This window comes from Abramis brama, assembly GCF_963993115.1.
Source record: "Abramis brama genome assembly, chromosome: 23".
Taxonomy (NCBI): Eukaryota; Metazoa; Chordata; class Actinopteri; order Cypriniformes; family Leuciscidae; genus Abramis; species Abramis brama.
The window spans coordinates 20,698,727-20,713,614 of record NC_139985.1 but is presented as its reverse complement, the minus strand read 5'-3'; the positions used below and the strand labels follow the sequence as shown (position 1 = coordinate 20,713,614).

The following is a 14,888-nucleotide window of genomic DNA, read 5'->3' as shown; positions in this document are numbered from 1 at the left end:
GATGGGGCTCTTCCAGTGGATATTTAAAACATATTTAAAACAAGATTTGGCGACATATTAGAAGACTTACAGTGCAGTCCCAAATACTAATTAATTGTAATGTTTTAAATCTTTATACTTTGATTATATCCTTTAAACCACTTTACCCATTTGTCAGCAAGATGTTTTTGTAAGGAAGTGAATATCATTTAAAATATAATAAAATTTAGTATGACCACATATTCTTTTTTATATTTTAATAATTACAGGTCAGAATAAGTATAGTTTCATTTTTGCATAAAAATATCCGTTACGCTGAATGACCATGGTTTGTTACTCTGGATGACAATTTGACAAAAAGGGAGATGATATTGCCACTGTTCCCATAATTACAATGTTTTTAATATTAGTCTGTCTCATTAAACTAGTTAATTATATTACTGAGTAAATGATGGCAGAAGCAGATGTTGAAAAATATTAAGCTTTTTATTCTACTGTTCTTGATGATCCCTGCCATGCTTGCTTTGTTTCTGACTTGCTCGGCCCCAAAAATTACTTATTGCAAATATATTTATGAGTACTTTTTGTTTTTCAACATAAATTAAGTTATCAGGATGAGTATTTTGGAGATTCACCTCAGTGGTCTCTTTTGAACTTGTGACATACTGTAGTGAAGGTGAACTTTCTGTTCAGAAATATTAGTAAGCTATTATTCTGACAAATCGCAATCCTGAATACCTTTTTTTTTCATTTTCCTTCCCGTTCGTACCAAGTATCAGGATTATATCTTCTACTGATTTGCATCGATTCACAAATTTCAAAAATCGATTTTCTAAAGTGTTACACTTTTTTAACTTTGCAGTACTACTTAAAGTTAGGCTACTTGAAGTTATGGCCTTTATCACAATAAGCCGCGAACGAGGACTCAATGCGGTGCTCATGCTGATGGACACTGCCGCACAGATGCCGCCTCTCACATGCAGGCGATCTCGAATTCAGTTCTTTTTCACAACTACACACAACTATGTCAAAATGCACATTGTCTGGACTATGGAGTATTCAATGTAAACAGAGTCTGTTATGTCCTATGCAAACGAAAAATGGGAGAAAATCAGATGTGTAACTATATCTGTACATTCATTCTTAAAGGGACAGCACAGGGCCGGCCCTGACCAATTTGCTGCCCTAGGCAAGATTTTACCTGGCGCCCCATGCATCACAGCCCATTTCACCATCATTGTGTTCATGATTTAGCATATATATATATATATATATATATATATATATATATATATATATATATATATATATATATATATACACACACACACACATATACACACACACATACACATACACACACACACACTACAGCTGAACTGTTTCCAACACTCATAATAAATCATCATATTAGAATGATTTCTAAAGGATCATGTGATAGACTGGATGTCACATGTGACGCTGAAGAATGGAGTAATGATGCTGAAACTTCAGCTTTGCATCAAAGAAATAACTGATAATTTGAAGTATAATAAATTGAAAACAAATTATTTTAAATTGTAATAATAGCCTTTATCACAATATTACATTTTTTCTGTATTTTTGATCAAATAAATGCAGGCTTGATGAGCAGAAGAAACTTCTTTCAAAAACATTAAAAATAGTAATGTTTCCAAACTTTTGGCCTGTACTGTATCCCCCCCAAAACTGCACAACTGTAGAGTAAAACATTAATAAAAAGTGATAATAAAAAATGCGTCTTAAAACTGACATGATTGTTACAAAATCACAGTCTGGGGACTCAGAACTCAGAACAACTGCTAACATTAAGTTTAAGGTAAAAATAACTGCCATGAAATTATAGTATCTTACTCCTATGCAATAAATTGTTCATTCACTACATCACTTTACCTCTGTCTTTATCCTCTTCTCTTCTTTTTGGCACTGTATCTATCGCAGACTATGCTCATTTATAATGTGTCATGTAAATTCGGCCTTCCGTCACAATCAGGAAACTTTCACCGTGTCTAGAACTGGCGCGAGCTGCCAGGCCCGTTTCTACGAGCTGTGTGTTAACAAAAGCAGTGCTGTCTACATTGGATGCGGCGTCGGGCACGCTACACAACAAATTACCAACAACTGATCGCGCGCGCGCTCTGTTTCTGACGCACTTCAAGCACTCGATGGGCGGGGGAAGATTGAAGAGCCGGACTTTTTTTTTTTTTTTTTTTTTTTTGGTAGTATTTCGAATTAATGGTTTTAAAATAGTAGCCTATTATAAAAATATATATATATAAAAATAAAAAATAAAAAAAAATTCACTCATTCACTTATTCTGGCGCCCCTATGGATGAGTGGCGCCCTTAGCATTTGCCTATACCGCCTATGCCGCGGGCCGGCCCTGGGACAGCAGCCTCATAAACTATTGCCATCCGTTTCTTTAATGTTAATAATAAAATAAAAAAACACTCACTGCTTTTGACCGAATCCCTTTTTTATCTTTAATATGAATCAAATGATATTTAATTCATACAGTGAAGAATATACAGTGTTTTATTTTTACATTTGAGTATTCAATTTCAGATTTTTAATCTTTGTTTGTAATTTGCTTCTTTGTTCCTATTTTTTATATTGAAAATAAAATAGCCTGCCTTGGTTTATTACAGAAGACTGTGTATAATGATTGTAGTCAGCTTAAAGGGCATTTGTTTTACAATATTGGGTTGACTAAAATGGAAAGAAAAACTAAATCAATTTCAAGGTTCACAGGTTTTATAAAAAACATTGACAGCCAATCAGAATCCATTCCGCTTTAAAGAGCTCCAGCATTTAAAGCGGCAGACGACAAAACTGCAGTATATGCTTAGAATGAACAGTGTTATCGTTCATTGGTGTGTATAGTTGGTCAATATAGTTACCGTTACAGTTATCTTTCTTGTTCTTGGTGTGAATAGTTATTGTTCTTGGTGTGAATAGGCTTTAAGGGTGCCACCCTAGCTACTGGGTCTGCATTTACTTTATTAGCTTTCTGTCATTTTACAGTGCCTTTCAACTCTCTCTTTTCATGGGCATTTAAACTGAATCAATAACACAAATTAAACAATAATTTGACAAAAAATAAAAATAAAAATAAACGATAAAATATTAATATTTATTAAGTTTAACACATTTGTCAGTGCTACACATTCCTCATTTATCTGTAATATAAATAAGATGCTAAAATATTTATTTACAGTGATACTGTCATTCAGTATAATGGATGACACTTTAGTGTAAAATAGAATTTGCATTACACTGAATTGATAAAAACATTACTCTGAATGACGAAACTTCTACATCAGCTTAAATTGCAGGCCATCAACTGGCCACTTGTGTCAAAAAGTGAGCTTGACCAGTTAAGTTAATCACAATTATTCACAACATCTACTTATTTTTCAAAACAATCTTTGACATGGTCCTTTTAATATAACACAGCCAAACCTTTTGTGAATATGCCAGGAAAACAAATATATATTTTTAACTTGGTATTGTATGTTTATTAAACATGTAATGGCAAAATCAAAGTCCGGATCATTACGCTGAATGACAATTTTACACTTTGGAACATTATTTACCCCATATGTTGACATTTTATTTTCAAAAAAGTTATCTGAAATATTAAAGTAGACACTTTACTTGCATTTAACATGGTTTTTAATGTATATAAAATGACTTTTGTAAATTTAATTTGATGCGGACACCAAAATGGTGACGTCTTGTCTTTGACCCAGACACAACTGATGACGGGAGCACAGGTGTGGACAGGGAGGAACGGAGTGAGCAAAGGAAAAAGAAAAGGCAATATATATAGGCAAATGTAGGCACATGTAAAAAAAAACATACATGGTTTTTTTTATTATTATATTTTTTAGTTTTTTTTCATGGTTTTCATTTGATAGTTATAAGATTAAAACATTTTGCCAAAATGAGGTCTCATGTCACTGTTTTTTTTTTTTATGTCAGTGCAAAACTAGGGTATGCAGATTAAGACAACTATTCATTAGCATGCATTGATTAATCACATGAAAAAAAAGAAAAGAAAAAAAGGTGCGATCAAATCATGTGCTGGTGCGACCAACAGAGAAAGTTAGTCACACCAGTGCGACCAGTGGGAAGAATGAGTCTAGAGCCCTGCTTTATATTAACAAACATATCTTACACATCTTATTTGTTTTTTGGGAAAATATCTGTTGATTTTATAAAAAAAAAAAAAAAAAAAAAAAAACTGAATTACTGAAATCTATTTAACTTCTGGTCATATGACCTGATGATGTCACAGAATATCTTCACCTACCCTGACACACATCTTACATGATTTAGATTCAGGAATACAGGAATTTGTGTGATTTTGATCATTTTTTTAAACATATTCAAATCTATATAACTTTCATGTTCATGTGACCTAACGATGTCACATCAGTAATATCTTCAAATACCCCTGACACACATCTTATAGGACATATACATAAAATATAATTTTGTGTATATGTGATTTATTTTTGAAATATTAAAATCTATAGATTTTATAACTTGACATGATAACTTTCCAGTTTTGTTTGTCAATGTTTATATGAGTTAAAGAATTTCACCCATACAATTAAAATTATGTCATTAATTACTCACTCGTGTCTTTCCACATCCGTAAGACCTTCGTTAATAAATAAATGATGACAAAACTTTCATTTTTGGGTGACCTAACCCTTTAATAGAAAATGATAAAAACAATGTAATAACTATATGTTACTGTATCAAGTGAATAACCCCTTCAAACCATTAAATTACTTTTCCCCCCTGCTACCCCACTTAATTCAAACTATAACATGTATTTTGTTTAATCTATCCATATTTTGGAATCTTTAAATGATTTTTATTTTTTATTTTCATGCACTTATGACAGTCCCTTAATTTGCTCAGTGAATGTCAAACAAATGTATAATATCAAACCAACTTTACAGCAGTCACCCAGCCACCTTGCTTCGTAGTTTTAATGTCGTTAGCGGTTAACACAACCAGATGACTCTGGTTTTGTATCGATGTGTTTCGAACATATAAGATGTCAGCTACTGGGTTAGCAAGCCATTGAATGCACGTTCATAAGGGAAATAGCTGTACCATTTTTATAGAATGACTCGAATAATATTTAGAGTGAGAACGAACACTTACCATCTTCAGGACCATCATGCTCCACCATATCAAGATCTCGTACTCGTAAGAGGCAGTGTATGACAGCGTATGTTTGTTTCTGGATGTCAGCAGGTGCCATCGCATTTACCTATGTTAATCCGTGTAGATTTTCTGTTTCTAATATTTTCTGTTTCCGTGGGTGGAGCATACGTGAATATTTCCCAGACATGCGCAACTGCGTGGAGACTGGAGAGGGGGTTCAGCCAGCCAACAGTACCTGTCACTACCCTATGGTCACTACTCGATCCGTACACCGTGTTGTGCCGAATTTCGACTCTTCTTCTTCTTCTTCTTCTTCTTTAGTTTTTTATGGCGGCTGGCAAACCAACTTAACGGTGCATTACCGCCACCGACTGGACTGGTGTGTGAATCAGGAGATATTGGAACTCAAAAAAAAAAAAAAAAAAAAAAAAAAAATTAAATCCTTTTTTCTAAATCTGTGTCTCTCAGAAACTTAATAACATATTGATAAATGTTACTGGATGTTTTCCCTAATAAACCTTGCATTGTAAAATTATTCTGATTGACCATTCTAAGAGACTGAAAAAGCTGGTTTCTTTCTTGGCTGTACTTTGTGCAATGAAATAAAATATGCTCTACAGTTTCTAAATGATTACAATGTTGGCATTTCCCTGTTGGATGTTTCCCTATTATCTTCAATGAAGAATTGAGCCCGGTGTGTCCTATTCTTAACCGTGTAATTATACTTTCCTCTCTTCTACTCCTACACTCTGTCCTTCCTATATCTACTTCTGGTTGTATATTATATAAATGTCTCCCATTTTCATGACCCACCCAATACTCCTGCCATGTTGATCTTGCATATGCTTTAATAAACATTTTAGCTTCAGATTTACTATATGGTACTTGTAATATTCTATTGTGTTTCAGTGTTTGTTTTGCAAGTTTATCAACCTCCTCATTCCCTTTCACTCCTACATGTGCAGGTACCCAAAGAAACCTGATTTTTAAATCCTTTGCATTTAACTTATATAAAACCATACAAATCTTATGAATTATATCATTTCTTATAGATTTCCCAGATTTCATGCTTTCTAAAGCTGAATAACTATCAGATATAATCACTGAGTTATTTAAATCATTTCCCTCTACCCATTCCAAGGCTAACAAAATTGCAACCAGCTCTGTTGTGTATACGGATAAATTATCTGTTATTCTTTCCTGACATATTACCCCATTCGTTGGACTATATACTGCTGACCCAGCATGTCCTGTCTTTGGATCTTTGGAACCGTCTGTAAAAATGAATGTATATTCAGAAAAATGCATATCCAGATAATATTTAACAATATCCCTCACTGCTACTTCCTTTGATTTATTTTTGATTTCCTTATGAAGGCCTAAATCTACATCTGGTATAGGGAAAAACCATGGAGGAATAGGAGGGACTGAAATTGTTGAACAATACTGTAACTTATGTAACCCTATATTCTCAGCTTTCACATCACCAATCCACCCAAAACTTCTGAAATTGGACTTACTATGTTCCCAGCAGTCTTTTAAGATAGCTTTAGCTGGATGGATTTCGACTCTTCTTCTTCTTCTTCTTCTTTTATTGGCGGGTGGCAACCGACATTTAAGGTGCATATCCGCCACCTACTGTGCTGGAGTGTGGGCCAGAAATGTAAGCGTCTTATCACGATAGATAAAAAAAAAAAACTTTACCTTCTTTCTACCTTTATAATAACTTCACCAATCAATTAAATCCTTTTCATTAAACCAGTTTCTTTCAAAAAGTTAAATAAAGCTCCCATTATCTGCTCTCCTATTTTAAAAAGATTTTTAAGGTTCAACACATTTTCCCCAAATTTCAGTAATTCCTCTTTTAATTGTATCCTTTGATTTTCATATTTAACACATTCACTAATCACATGTTCAGCTGATTCCTCTCCCCTTCCACAATCACACAAACCTGAAGGGTGCTTTTTCAATAAATACATAGTTTTATTTAATCCAGTATGTCCTAATCTCAACCTCGAAATAATGCTACTTTCTCTAGTAGCCTACATCGATCTATAGATTTCCTTTTCCCTACTTCTTGCACAATATTGTATAAATGTCGCCCTTTCTTCCCTTCATCCCATTGTCTCTGCCATGTCTTCATAATATTTTCCTTTATTTTTACTTTAACTTCAGCTTTACTTAGTGCCACTTTTGTAATTCTGTCGAGTTTCAAAGCCTGCTTAGCCAACATATCCACTGTCTCATTTCCCTCAATCCCCCTATGAGCCGGAATCCACAAAAAACTGACCGCTGCATTAATATGTTGCAGTCTATATACAGTCTCATATATTTCGTACACAATATCAAGTCTACTATTAGATGATAACGACTGAAGAGACATTAATGCAAATTAAAACCTTGGTAATTTTGTTTTCCTCTACCCACTGTAATACCCTTAAAATAGCTAACATTTCCACAGTAAATACTGTCAAATGATCAGAGGTTCTTTCCTTAACATTTATCTTTAATTCTGGAATAGTGAATGCAAAACCAGTAACTCCACTCTTAGGATCTTTTGAGCCATCCGTAAATGCAGCTATAAATGAATTATATATAGACCTTATTCTGTCCTCCACTTTTTCTACCCAGTTTCCTTTCCCATTAAGTCTTTTTATTTCTCCTTGAATATAGAAGTCTATAATTAGTGGCGAAAACAACCAAGGCGGCGTACTTGAAAAAGGAACATTAGGACTGAACTTATTCACCTGCAATTTCATTTCAATTGCTATTTTACTAGATGCCCAAGCAAAGCATTCTATCTTAGCCTTCCCACTTTCCCAACAAGGGATAAGACACTTAACTGTAGGATGCCATCTTTCATTATGACCTTTTAGATTAGTCCAATAGTTCATCATCAGTTGCTCAAATCTTAAACTTAATGGAAGCTCGCCCACCTCAACTTGCAATGCACAAGCCGGTGAGGACCTTATGGCTCCACAACAAATTCGTAGTGCTTGATTTTGTATAATTTCCAGTCTCTTTAATGATGTTTTCGACGCAGATCTAAACACTATACTTCCATATTCCATCACTGGTCTTATTAAAGCCACATATACCCAGGGCCGGCGCGTCCATATAGGCGAACTAGGCAATTGCCTAGAGCGGCACTTTTGTAAGGGCGGCAAAATGTGTGCCAATCGGGAATGAACAATTCACAAAATAGGCTACATGATTTGCTGCGCCGCCCCGCCCCGCCCCCTTCTCTCACGAGTCATGAGTCATGACTGAGTGATGGGAAGTTCGGATCATTTTACTGTCTCTCTTGTTCTATCTCGTTCATCAAAATGAACGAATCATTTCGTTAATTTAAGTGGCTTTAAATGTTACACTTTTAACAGCCAAATTCCCCGATCACATCCACATACGCATATAGTATATTTGCTTCCTCTTGGCCTAAAGTGTTCCTGCAACGGAAGTGTTCTCTGGCTATAGAGCGCAGAACAGCGGAGTGTGTGTGGACAGAAGCGCATGCCTGAGCTTGTGTTTTGGGTTAAGCTGCGTTGCTTTGACATTGTGGAAAATATAACAATAGAAACAAAATGTATTAGCCTTTTTACCCGTTATTATCAATCTAAATTAATCTCGTTTTTAACTTAATTTCGTTTTTCTTTATTTAAATTTAGTTTTTCTTTATTTAAATTTCGTTTTACTTTATTTAAATTTCGTTTTTTCTTTATTTAAATTTTACATTTTGTTTTTTCTTTATTTAAATTTAGTTTTTTCTTTATTTAAATTTCGTTTTTTCTTTATTTAAATTTTAAATTTCGTTTTTTCTTTATTTAAATTTTAAATTTCGTTTTTTCTTTATTTAAATTTAGTTTTTCTTTATTTAAATTTAGTTTTTTCTTTACTGAAATTTTAAATTCTGTTTTTTCTTTATTTAAATTTTGTTTTTCTTTATTTAAATTTAGTTTTTCTTAATTTAAATCTACCCTTTACTGTGTCAGTAATTTGTTAGTCAGAAAAATACCTTAAAGTATTGCTTAATTTAACAGACCTGTGTGTGTGCGTTTTATATCACTAGTGCAGCGTGCGTTAAGTAGCTATAACGCCGGTTTCACACTGCACGCATTAGCAGAGCGTAAGCAGCGCAGGAGCAGTGCGAATGGTGAGCAGGAGCAGGACACGCGCGTTTTGCTTTCACACTGGCAGCGTTTGACACGCGAAACTGAACCGCGGCGTGTGTAGCTACAGACAGAGTAACCTACTGTATAATGGGTAAGTTGGCATTGCTTTATTTCGTTTTCAAATATATTTAAGAAAATACTTGTCAAGAAGCTTATTTTATTAATTGATATATTATAGCGTAACTTTTGGTTCATCTTTGTTTTTGTTGACTTTGTTTACCGTGTAGTGCGAGTTGTTGATAGAAGGAAGGCCATTGCGTTGTATTTGCTATTAAGAAGACTACGGAAAAGACGCAGACTTTGGGTTCACTCCATGAACCGACGAAGGAGAGAATATGGTGCATATTACCATCTTGTCGCTGAACTCCGCCTTGACCGTGACCGCCACCTAAACTACTTCAGGATGAATGCAGAGCAAATGGATCACATTCTTTCCCTGATTGGAGGCCAACTAACAAGGCAAACAACAAACTACAGGCAGTCTATTGAACCCAAGCAGCGACTTGCAGTTACACTGAGGTAAATATTAGGCCATTGTATTTATTTTTAAATATTAATGAATAAATGTAGCCTATTTTGCTTCAATTAAGTTAAAATATGTATTGCACTAGTTTCATGCTTCAAATAAATAACTTTGACTTGGGTAAATCAACTAAAAAAAGGTTTATTAAGTATATTGAACTAATATCTCAACAAAGTCATGCATAAAATTATTATGAACATTGGCTACATGCTTAACAACATGAACAATACAAAAAATAATAATTGAAACTGCTAAACTATTTACAACCAATGGTTGGATTAAGTAAAAAAAAAAAAAAAAACTTTTGGATTGCTAAACTGTAGTACTACAGTCGATGGTAAGTGCTGGAATGTTGTTCAGGCATGGTGGACATTGGCGAAGGAGTGACTTGGTGGGGGTGATGGTGGGTTTGTTCCTCATGGTAGGTGGGTGTGGGGTGAATAGGCTGAAATCCAGATTGTGGGTGCTGGCTTCCTCTGCTAGGGAACACTGTGTGTGATGCTGTCGCTTGTTGCCTCTGAACCTCATCTTCTAACTCCAGGTCAGCCAGGTAGGTCATTATGTGTATTTGTGCCCTGGAACGGTTTCTGGGAAGCAACCGATTCAGTTTCGGAATTAAACTGAGGGCAAAATAATACATTTCATCCTCCTGTGTGGGGACATTTGGTGGTACAGGTGTAGTGGGTTGTGTTATTATGTCCAATAACTGTTGCTCTGTTGTATTTGGGGAAACCGTTCTTCTCCGCTTCTGTCTGTATTGTTGAAGGGTGGGGGTAGGGGTGTCAGCTCTGTGAGTTGTTATTTGTGGTGTGGAGGTGCTAGGCAGTGGTGTGGGGGTAACCGATCTTTCGTCTGCCAGTAAGGGTGCTGCAGGCCTCTGTATGGCAGGAAGGGGACTGAAAGGTGTAGTGAGTTCTGAAAATTCTGGCTCCACTTCCTCCTCTGCAACGGTCATGTCCAGAGGTTCCAGCTCACTCTGTAAAGTGTGTCTGGAACTGCAATTAAATTAATTAATATATTATATAAATATATGGCCCCAACACACAAGTATTGTTGTACATTACACACAATTAATAATATTCTCATAATATACTCATGCTCAGTGAAATACTATTTAGTACTAATTGTCTATAAAAGAAAATAAGACACTAAATAGCAAGGTAAAACATAAGGTCAACAACAATGGCATACTAACCTTCTAGGCTGCATGTGTGGCAACAGAAATTACATTACTCTGTCATACTTCCATTCCCTGACTGTGCCACCTGCAGAACCACTGGGCACAACTTTTTTTTGCTTTTTGTTTCTGACAAAAGCATCTCTTAGCAACTTCCATCTTCGCCTGCATTCACTCACTGTAAAATACATTAAAATATGTATTACATATGTAAATGTAGCCATAAATAAATAAATATAAATAATGCAGAAACAATAAAACAATGTTATATTTGTTTGGTTTTAACAGATTTCTGGGAACTGGAGAGAGCTTCACCAGCCTGGCCTTCCAGTACCGTCTAGGCATAAGCACTGTTGCTGAGTCTGTCCACATGACCTGTCAAGCAATTGAGCAGCAGATGATGGCATCACAGTTCCCTAGACCAACAGAGGACATGTGGAGAGCCATAGCGTCCACGTTTTGGGAAAAATGGAACTTCCCAAACTGCCTGGGTGCTATTGATGGGAAACATGTTACCATTGTGTCACCTGCACATTCTGGTAGCTTGTTTTTTAATTACAAGAAGACTTTTTCTATAGTTCTTCTAGCACTAGCAGATGCAGACTACAGGTTTACGTTTGTCCAGGTCGGAGACTTCGGCAGAACAAGCGATGGTGGAGTGTTTAGTAGCTCTGCTCTTGGAAGAGCCATGGAGGCCAAAGGTTTGTCTGTCCCTGCAGACTTCCCTTTACCAGGATCTGGTGTACAGGGCCCAATGCCATACACCATGGTGGGTGATTCTGCATTCCCACTAAAAACATATTTGATGAGACCTTTTCCAGGGAACAGAATCCCACGATGGAGACAAATGTTCAATTACAGACTGTCACGGGCAAGGATGGTGGTGGAATGTGCTTTTGGCATTCTGTCATCCAGGTGGAGGGTACTCCATACAAGGATTAATGTGAAGCCAGAGAATGCAGACTCTATAGTCACTGCAGCCTGCATCCTTCACAACTACCTGACAAACCCATCAGAAAATCAGAGGTGGGTGGAAGAGGCAGAAGAAAGGGGGGAAGTCCTACCACCTGTTAGAAACATGGGTGGAAATAGGGGATGCAGAGAAGCTTACGATGTGCGTGAAAAGCTTTGCACATTTTTCTGCTCAATTGAGGGTAGAGTGTCCTGGCAAGACAACATGGTCTAGGGTTTAAGACAAAAAATTCATCACTGTAAAAATTCTAGATATTCTAGATATTGAAGATATATAAGTTATATCTAGATATATAAGTTAATAGCCTAACTTACTGCTCAACTTGAAAACTGCAGTTACTTGAATTAATTTCTGCTTCTCTTGTTTATGTGTGCTTACTGTGTGCAAATTGTAAATAAATGCTTCATTTAATAAATTTGTTGTTTCTTGGAGAAAGTTTTTTTCATTTAAACTTGTCAAAAAATATTAAAAACTTACCATCTGCACCAAGAGCCACTGCAACTTCCTCCCATGCCTTTTCCTTTGCCTGTGAGTCTTTATAAAGTATGTTTCTTGGATCATAAATAATTGAAAGTTTCTCAACCTCCACAATGAGACGAGTGTCGTCCATTGTTATATTTTCAGGTGCACTCGACCACACCTGTGACACCATGTGCTTTTATTTGATTGTCAGCATGACATCCTTATGGCAATGTGTGTGTGTATATATATATATATATATATATATATATATATGTATGTATGTATATGTATATGTGTGTGTGTGTGTATATATATATATATATATATATATATATATATACACACATATATATATGTGTGTGTGTATATACATAAATATATTAAATTAATATGTAAACTGGCAGTAGGCTATACATCGATTAAACTTGTTTTTGTAGATTGGCCAACAATTTTGTTTTGGACATTTATTTTTAAATTGATGAAGGTAATTTGATTGACCGTTTAAAACACAAGAGATCTCATCAATGTCCTTTTTGGGTGAAACTGCTGTGTGTTTTGGCCATGAAAATTGCATGGTCACTTTAATTCAGCGTAAGCGGCGCGTTAAAAATAGACCAGACGCCGAAACTATCGCGGCACTGCTGTTCCTGCTCTGCTCCTGCTACGCGCTGCCGCGCCGCTTCTGCGTGCGATGTGAATGCACTCATTGAATAACATGGACGCCGAAAAAAATACGTGCTGCTCACGCGCCGCTGACGCTTGCGGTGTGAAACCGCCGTAAGCCCTGCCCGCGTGAGGTGCGCCGCTTCCCGCTCGCGTTGTTCTGTAGTTTACTAAAAGTTTATTAATTCTGAACGTGTCGCGTCTCGCGTGTCCATCTATATTGCACCACCAAATGCGACACTGCACTCCCTTGTGAAGTCGATTGGATGAACGGTTCTCGAAATAATCAAAATGCAAACGGACATAAAGACACATAGAGAATACTGCCTTTATTCGAGAGAAGAATATGTTCAGCACCCTCTCGAAGCTTTGAATATTCGATGTTCATTACTACCGAAGCTTCGAAGCTCAAAAAATGGTATTCGGACCAGCCCTAGGGGCGGCACAAATGTTTTTCGCCTAGAGCGGCAGAAGTGCACGCGCCGGCCCTGCATATACCCCTCTTAAGGCTCCTTTACTAGAACCCCACTCTATCCCAGTTAAGCACCTCATTATATTTAAAATCTTCTTACACTTTTCCTCTACTTTCCTTACCTGCTCTGTCCAAGTTAGTTTAGAATCAAATGTTACCCCTAAAAACCGAAAATAATTTACCTGCTCAATTTGATTCCCATACAATAACACCTTAGCCTCTTTATCCCTCTTTTGAGTAAAAACCATCATCTTTGTCTTTTCCACTGAGAATTTTAAACCCCACGAATAAGACCATTCTTCAATTAAACCTACTGCTTCCTGTATCTTCTCTTGAACTAAAAATAAGCTCTTACCATTTTTCCAAAGGGCAGCGTCATCAGCAAATAATGACTTCCCAATATCATACCTTATTTTACTAAAAACATCATTGATCATAATAGAGAAAAGTAATGGGCTTATCACACTACCCTGCGGGGTCCCATTATCCACTTTGAATTTATTAGACACTGAAGCACCAATTTTAACCTGAATATACCTTTCAGATAAAAAACTTTTGACCCAATTAAAAGCTCTTCCCTTAATACCCATTTTATCTAATTTAATCAATAGCCCCTCTTTCCATACCATATCATAAGCTTTTTCCACATCCAAGAAAACTGCCATAACCGATTCCTTATTTATCATAGCTTTTCTAATTTCTGTTTCCAAGCAAACCACAGGGTCCATTGTTCCCCGTCCTTTCCTAAACCCACTTTGATAAGGGGATAAAAGATATTTACTTTCTATATAAAATGTCATTCTTTCTACAATCATCCGTTCCATAATTTTCCCAACATGCGACGTAAGGGCAATGGGCCTGTAGTTTGCTGGATTCGTTGAATCCTTACCTGGTTTTGCTATAGGTATAATAATAGCCTCTTTCCAACTTATTGGTAATCTCCCTTCTTCCCAGCTCTTATTATATATACCTAAAAGTTTCATTTGCATTAAAATTCCAAATTGTTTCAACATACTATAACTAATCTGATCTTTTCCTGGAGCAGTTACCTTAGCTTTATCTATTGCCCGTTTCATTTCGCTTAATGTAAAAGGGGAATCCATAGCATCCTCTGTACTTTCCTTTCTTATTAGTGCCTCTGGGTATGCATCTCTAGTCACTTCTCTTCCTCTTTTTCCAGCCTCTGACAGATTATTAGAACTATGAATTTCAACCAAGGCCTTAGCTATGATATCAGCTTTTTCCCTATTTGTTACTGCTATGGT

General features: G+C 36.0%; 2 protein-coding genes across 2 annotated transcripts in view; one reads left to right on the top strand and one right to left on the bottom strand.

The window, feature by feature from the left end:
- The window catches only part of LOC311074503 (bcl-2-like protein 15), a 39,683-nt gene extending 34,182 nt beyond the window's left edge, over positions 1 to 5,501 (bottom strand). The window contains exon 1 of the mRNA XM_084101173.1: positions 5,182 to 5,501. Coding sequence (XP_083957299.1) covers positions 5,182 to 5,281 — 100 coding nt within the window. The 5' untranslated portion in view covers positions 5,282 to 5,501. The remainder of the gene's footprint in view (positions 1 to 5,181) is intronic.
- Positions 5,502 to 9,275: 3,774 nt separating this feature from the next.
- Positions 9,276 to 12,737, top strand: LOC311074514 (uncharacterized protein). The gene is made up of 3 exons (XM_084101207.1): positions 9,276 to 9,444; positions 9,581 to 9,872; positions 11,342 to 12,737. The coding sequence occupies exons 1-3, from the start codon at positions 9,441 to 9,443 to the stop codon at positions 12,237 to 12,239; spliced, it is 1,194 nt and encodes a 397-aa protein (XP_083957333.1). The 5' UTR covers positions 9,276 to 9,440; the 3' UTR covers positions 12,240 to 12,737.
- The last annotated feature ends 2,151 nt before the right edge of the window (positions 12,738 to 14,888 follow it).